This window comes from Otolemur garnettii, unplaced genomic scaffold (assembly GCF_000181295.1).
Source record: "Otolemur garnettii isolate 467f Iridium unplaced genomic scaffold, OtoGar3 scaffold00166, whole genome shotgun sequence".
NCBI classification, from domain to species: domain Eukaryota; kingdom Metazoa; phylum Chordata; class Mammalia; order Primates; family Galagidae; genus Otolemur; species Otolemur garnettii.
Genome location: NW_003852561.1, coordinates 2,750,825 through 2,758,757, shown reverse-complemented (window position 1 = coordinate 2,758,757; position 7,933 = coordinate 2,750,825). Strand labels below are relative to the sequence as shown.

General features: G+C 39.2%; 1 protein-coding gene across 2 annotated transcripts in view; it reads right to left on the bottom strand.

Annotated features, from left to right (window-relative positions):
• Positions 1-7,933, bottom strand: part of KLHL24 (kelch like family member 24) — a 43,975-nt gene that overhangs the window by 20,204 nt on the left and 15,838 nt on the right. For both annotated transcript variants that reach the window (XM_012811591.2, XM_023519261.1), the window contains one exon: positions 6,617-7,597. In XM_012811591.2, coding sequence (XP_012667045.1) covers positions 6,617-7,536 — 920 coding nt within the window. In that variant the 5' untranslated portion in view covers positions 7,537-7,597. The remainder of the gene's footprint in view (positions 1-6,616; positions 7,598-7,933) is intronic.

Here is a 7,933-nt window from a genome sequence, read left to right as displayed (position 1 = left end):
ACCACAGGCGCCTGCCGCAACGCCCAGCTATTTTTTGGTTGCAGCCGTCATTGTTGTTTGGCAGGTCCGGGCTGGATTCGAACCTGACACCTCAGGTGTATGTGGCTGGCACTTTAGCCACTTTAGCCACAGGCACTGAGCCTAGTTTTTCTATTTTTAGAAGAGACAAGGGTCTCACTCTTGCTCAAGCTGGTCTTGAACTCCTGAGCTCAAGCAATCCACTTGCCTTGGCCTCCCAGAGTGCTAGGATTACAGGTGTGAGCTACTGTACCTAGCCTTAGAAGATCATTCTGAAGTGAGATTAGGATAGGAATTCAGAACACAAACTTTACTGTTCTTGCCTACTACTAACTAGATTCATGACCAAGAATAAACTACTTCACTTAACTCTACCTCAGTTTTATTGTCTATAATAAAATTTATTTAATAATCACAAAACACTATTTCTTAAAAAATATATATTTATAACTCCCTTAGTCTTCTAGCTGGTTTCCATCAGGAAATGGAACTTTGTTCTCATTATAGCAATTAGATTCCTTGATGCATTACATACAGTAGGAAATATCAGAAAAGTACTTAATTGACCACTGATTCCAACCTCAAAATGATGAGCTTATTCTTAGCTATCAAAATGATGAGCTTATTAAGTCTTAGTTATCTCTACTGCTCAATGGAGTGTAGCAGTAGAGATAGATGAACAATTTGCTTTGTATAGTAATATACTGGAAGACATTTGTCCAGTTTAATGCCATTTGTGTTTCTACTTAGGAGCCTCACTTTCCAGAAAGTCCAGTCCTACCAAAAAGGAAAATTAGAATCTACCAGGGGAAATGACTCTTTCCAGAGAATTATGATGATAGGGACAATCTGGATCAGGTCACAGTGCAAAACTAGCAATATCAGAACCAAACTATCAGCTAAAAAAGCTGCTCTTCAGGCTGGTATGGGAATACAGAAATCAGTATTTGGGGTTAAGCAGAGGCAGGAAATTAGGTATAGTAGAGGCAAGTGACAATCAGATTGTTAAACAATGGTCAGGAATATGAAACTTCAGCATCAGGAACAGTAGAGTAAATACCACAATAAAGATTCCTGAAATGAGACAAGGTTGGGGCAGAGAGGCCCATCATAGGCAGAGAAGTTACTTTTCTCCAGATGGAGTTTGAAGCACAGCACTTAGCATATAGGGGGATGGTACGTGGAGGCTACTCAAGTATTTATTAGACAAAACTTAGCCCTCTTTAGTTGGTTACCATGAACTCTATGGAGTTAAAAAATACTCCTGAGTCCAAACATGTATGTAAGTGTTTATATGGACTTTCCCCCCACAAAGGTTTTCTATACTAATATTAAACTTTAAACTTAGAAGTAAGTTTCCAAATGTTTAGGATTCAGGGACATAGGATGAGAGTAAGAGAGAAAATTAGGGTGCTAAGGGCACTAAATAAAAACAGAGTAGTGCATCTTATATAGTATTTTTGTGAAATTTTTAATTAATTTTTGAGACAGAGTCTCACTCTGTCACCCTTGGTAGAGTGCCATGGTGTCATAAGAGCTCACAGCAACCTCATGGGTTCAAGTGATCCTCTTACCTCAGTATCCCAAGTAGCTGGGACTATAGGTGCCTGACACAATGCTCGCTATGTTTTTACTTTTAGTAGAGAAGGAGTCTCACTCTTGCTCGGGCTGGTCTGAGAACTCCCAAGCTCAAGCGATCCACCTGCTTCAGCCTTCCATAGTGTTAAGATTCAGGCATGAGCCACCACAACCCAGCCCACACTTTTTTTTTTCTTAGAGACAGAGTTTCACTTTATTGCCCTGGGTAGAGTGCTGTAGCATCATAGTGCACAGCAACCTCCAGCTCCTGGGCTTAGGCGATTCTCTTGCCTCAGCTTCCTGAGTACCCAGGACTACAGGTGCCAGCCACAATGCCCAGCTTTTGTTGTTATTGTTGCAGTTTGGCTGGGGCTGGGCTCGAACCCGCCACTCTCAGTATATGTGGCCAGTGTCCTACCCACTGAGCCACAGACACCGCCTACACACTTTGTATTTAATATAACACCCTTCAGGGTTTCTCTGTCCCCTAAGAGACATGTGGGTATGCAGGTAGACTATCCAGTATGGGTTGAGCTCTGGAGCTTACTTGCCATAGGATAAATAACTAGAGAAATACTGGCTCATGTGGGGAGTATAATTTAACTGTCTATTAGACAGACTGTCATCACCCTAATCCTGAGTTTATCTTTCTATCACTAACACTAGGTCAAAGAGATGTGTCTCCTAATATGTGCCATACATAACGTACATATTATGTAATGAATTATAGTCATAATTATTTAACTTATTATCCATTACAGCAAAGCTTGAAGAGCCAATTTCCAGTTTCTAGGGAACAGCTAAATGCAGCTCAATGACATCGGAAAGAAACAACCAGACTAATCCAAAAGGTGGGCTATTTTTCTGGACAACTTTCCCATCAACAAGTCAGAACTGTGAAAAAGAACTGTTTTGAAATAAAAGAGATTTCAAGGAAATAACCAGATGTAATAAGTAGTCCTGGATTGGATATTAAATATGAATTATTATTATTAACTTCAAACGATGTTAGGGTGGCGCCTGTGGCTCAAAGGAATAGGGCGCTGGCCCCATATACTGGAGGTGGTGGATTCAAACCCAGCCCAGACCAAAAAAAAAACAAACAAAAACTTTAAACAATGTTATTTACCTGTTTAAACAATTTTATTTACTTGTTATCTTTAAAAGATACACAATCAAGTAAAAGATGTAAAAAAATGTAGATGAAATATATAAATAAAATTAAAAATATAATCTAAGAAAAAAGCCTAGGCTAGAGATACAGGTTTGGTAGTCGATTGCATGCATGGTAATTAAAACCATGGAATCACCTAGGAAAGTATAAGAAACAAGACAAAGAGATGGGAACCAGACAGAGCAGCCATATTTCAAAGACCACCTATGGGAGTAAGAACCATCAAACTGAAAAAGAGCAGCTGGAGAAATAGGTGGACCATGAAAAGAATGATATTCCAGAAGCCAATGGAAGAGAAGGTTTCAAGATGGACAAAGCAATTCATTATGTCAAATCCTAAGCTCTAGCTGGATGAAGACTGACAAGAGGCTAGCAAATAAATTAGAGAAGGTCAGTGATGACTTGATTGACAGGAGGTTCAGTAGGTGTGCAGCGGAAGTCAGAGGAGAGGAATGAACTGGTGGTGAAGAAGTAGAGGCATCCCTCCTCTTTCAAAGAAAGAAGCTGGAGTTTCTCAGAAAGTTGAGAACCTGTATAAATAATACACACTGTTTAGATAATTAAATTCCTAGTGATTAATGCCAACATGCAGTAACACTTAAGTGAAAGATAGAACGTAAGGGAGAGATAGTAATGGTGGAGTTGTTAAGACAAAGGATTCCTCTTGACATTCCTCATGTGATGCCCACATTAAAAAAAATTTGCGGGGCGGTACCTGTGTTTCAGAGGAGTAGGGTGCTAGCCCCATATGCCAGAGGTGGCGGGTTTAAGCCCAGCCCTGGCCAAAAACTGCCAAAAAAATTTTTTTTGCTATTTTATTTGTAACAGTCTGCAAATTCAATATAACCAGAGTTTGTTTTTTTCTATTTGTCTCCTAAAGAAAAGTAATGTTGCAATCATTTATATATGTATGTGTTTCACTGTATGAAATGGATTCTCTAGAATACATTTTTGGAAATCAAATAATTAAGTAAACTAGGAAAAGTGTCTTTTTTTTTTTGGAGATAGAATCTCCCTATGTCACCCTGGGTAGAGTGCTGTGGTGTCACAGCTCACAGCAACCTCAAACTCTTGGGCCTCAGCCTCCCAAGTAGCCAGGACTACAGGCGCCTGGCACAATGCCCAGCTATTTTTTTTGTTGCAGTTGTCATTGTTGTTTAGCTGGCCTGGGCTGGCCTCAAACCTGCCAGCCTCAGTGTATGTGACTGGGGTGGTAATCACTGTGCTACAGGTGCCAAGCCCAAAAAGTGACTGAACCCTTTGGTTGTTATCTGCATTCAGATTATGTCTTTATAAATATACTAATAATAAATTACTTTAATTTTATAACATATAACCCCACCCTAATCTACATGTATTAGATATGCTGGATGTGTATTATTAGTCCCATCTGACCCCAGACCATTCTGTCTGCTATAAGGGCATTCTGCTTGGAAACATGAATGATGTTCCCTCTGGAGGAATACTATGTGTCCAGAAGAGTTCTAGAAGAGCTAATACTCACACAGCCCTGAAGCTATTTAGCTTTCTTAATTAATAAATTCAGGAACCCTGGTCTTTTAAGTTTAGCCCAAATGTCTTAATGGTCTTTTAAAAAAAAAATCAGGATATTCATAAAATAGCTTTGAAGAAAAAAACATATTCTCACACTAACACAAATATGTTTTTTACAATATTGATAATAATTACACAATATATTAAGTCTCAGACTTTCAAGTGCTGGAATTTTCTTAAATTGAGTCAGGTCTACATTATACTCTATACAAAACCTCCATAGTTGACCACCTTCCTGCAATTGACCACCTCCTTAAGTTGACCAAATTTTCATAAAATTTGTACCCTGAGTACCACGTGTATCTATCAGTATACAGTAGGCCTAGTGTGACCACCTCTGTGTGTTGACTAGTTTTTTATAGTCCATTGGGTAGTCAATTTACAGAGGTTCTACTATAATAATTATTAAGCAGGCTCAGAGCCTATAGCTCAGTGGCTAAGGCACTGGCCACATACACTGGGGCTGACAGGTTCAAACCCAGCCCAGGCCTGCCAAACAACAATGACAACTACAACAAAAAATCAATAGCCAGGCATTGTGGTGGGCACCTGTAGTCTCAGTTACTTGGGAGGCGAAGGCAAGACATTCGCTTAAGCCCAAGAGTTTGAGGTTGCTGTGAGCTGTGACACCATGGCATTCTACTGAGGATGACATAGTGAGACTCTGTCTCAAAAAAATAAAAATAAAAAAAGAAATTATTAAGCACTTTCAATGCACCAAGTATTATTCTTGGTACTTAAGAAATATTGCATTTGATAGTTTCAAACCTGTGATATAAACACTATTTATCATCATCCTCATTTTACATATGCCGAAAGAGATTAAATCCTGCTATATCCATACCAATGTAGATTTAAAAAACAAGCTATCTGGAGGCATCTGTAGCTCAGTTGGTAGGGCACTGGCCACATACACCGAGGGTGGCAGGTTTGAATCCAGTCCTGGCCAAATAGCCAGATGTTGTGGAGGGCGCCTATAGTCCCAGCTACTTGGGAGGCTGAGGCAAGATAATGGCTTAAGCCCAAGAGCTTGAGGTTGCTGTGAGCTGTGACACCACAGCACTCTACCTAGGGCGACATAGTGAGATTCTGTCTCAAAAAAAAAAAAAATACTCAAAATCAAAGCTAAAAATGTGGTTGGCAAGCTATGTTACAATAAATTCATAGAAAAATGGAGATGGTGTGGGAAAATAAAAATAAAAACTTTCCCACAGTGTGAATATACTCAACGCTACTAAAGTATATAATTAAAAGTGATTAAGATGGTAAATTTTATGTGATGTGCTTTTTACCACAGTAAGTGAAAAACCAATACCAATGTTAGCTTTGTTAGAAAAATAAAAAAGCTTCTTTCCTATATTATTTCTCACAATAGGTATTTCTTTTTTATCCACAATGAGAATGTTTAACAGTATTCTTTTCATTATTAAGGCATAGAGATCATTGTTCTATAGCTCATGGAATTAATATCTATAGGTGATTTATAGAAATAGAAATAACCTATTGTAAGAAGATGAAAAATATAGTGTAATACTTAATTATATTTTACTGAAAAATAAAACTTCCATAATAATAATAAAGATGTAATTCTCTATAATAAAGATATAATAATAATAATTATTATTATTATTATTTTTGAGACAGAGCCTCAAGCTGTCGCCCTGGGTAGAGTGCCGTGGCATCACAGCAACCTCCAACTTCTGAGCTCAAGCAACTCTCTTGCCTCTGTCTCCCAAGTAGCTGGGACTATAGGCGACGCCACAACACCCAGCTATTTTTTGGTTGTAGCCATCATTGTTGTTTGGCAGGCCTGGACTGGATTCAAACCCACTAGCTCAGGTGTATGTGGCTGGTGCCTTAGCCGCTTGAGCCACAGGTGCCAAGCCACAAACTGTTTTTTTATAAGTAGAGGAAGTTCATGAGAGCCTCCTATAGTATTTAGCTACTCTGTATCCAAAAAACCCTTGGAAAGAAAGTGGAATGATCTGGGGCCCTACAAAGCTTAAGAGAAATTAGTAAAAATGTGTTGAGAAATGCACTGCTGCAAAGGTCCTTTCCAACAACTCTAGCTACTCAGAACAGCTACTGATACCTCAAAAAAAGGCTATTGTTGAACCTGGTCTTTATGAGGAGAGATATTCTAATGATTCACATAATCACAAATAAATCTAACATTATAGACTCTGTAGACTATACACATAAAAGACTATACTGAGATTGCATTCAGGAGGCTTAAATATCTTCTGAACAACAAAACTTTTTGTTAACTATATTTGAAAACAGACTTCTCACCTGCGTGGCCTAGTCCTTGGGGACATCATTTCATTCCCAAGTATGTGGTATCGCCTTGCTTCATGCAGTAACTGGTAACACTCAGGAGAATTCTGGATTAATTGGTCCACCTCAACTGTTTGAACAAAGTAGTTGGGATGCAACAGAGGGAGTCTCACATGTGTCAGGAGCTCATGTAACAGGGGTCTTCTTAGATCAACAGCACGATAGACCCAACGCATGACGGCTTCAAAAACCATCTCCTCTTTGCCAATAACAAGTTCATCGCTGCAAATGTAATCGATAAGTTCATCTTTGTCAAGCTCAAGAAATTCTTCATGCTGGGACACGTCCTCAAAAGTCTGTAATGCAAAAGTTTTGCATTTTGTGAAGAGTGTTTTGAGAGAATGGGTATCAGCAAAGCGCTGGATTCCTAAGCAATTACAGGGATCAAGTTGCTCCTCCAAGAACTTGGCACATGCATCACGGAGAACACTGATCTGAAAGAGGCTTGAAGTTTCAAAGAGGTATTGTACATTCTCTGTAGTGATCTTCACCTTTCCAGTATAAACATACTGCAAAAAACATTCCATAGCTTCAGCTAAAATACCATTGATCTCAACCAGCATTTCTCGGCTTTCCCTGTGATCATTACAAAACATAGCTCTGAAGTAGCTACTGCAGGCTGAGAGAACAGCTCTATGACAAGGAAATTCTTTTCCTTCCACACAAATGATGACGTCTGTGAATAAGCGGCTATCTCGGAACTCATTAAATATCTGGAGTATGTTTTCAGCATGGGATGATCCTGAAGAGAAGTCAAAAAACTCATGACCTGTCAGAGATTTAGGGTCCATTTCAAAAACTTTACGCTTAGTTGCTGGGGAATCACGCACCCCTAGATCCTCTCTGTTTAGTCTGCGTCCCAATATTAGTACCATTGTTACATCAGTTGACTATAAAATTGTTGAGAAATGATTGTTAAGGATCTTCTTCATGTGTCTGAAAAGCAAAAAAAAAAAAAAAAAGAAAGAAAGAAAACAGAACATTTCAATATGTAAAAAAATTCAGCATTCAAGTTACATAATTTTATTTTGATGTAAACACTACAACAAAATCACGCAATTAACGGTCCCTTTTATGAATAAGAAACATCCCCAAACTCCCTCAGAAATGACCTTGGGGCTTGGCGCCTGTGGCTCAAGTGGCTAAGGCACCAGCCACATACACCTAAGGTGGTGGGTTTGAATCCAGCCCGGGCCCGCCAAACAACAATGACGGCTGCAACCAAAAATAGCTAGGCGTTGTGGCGGGAGCCTGTGGTCCCAGCTACTTGGG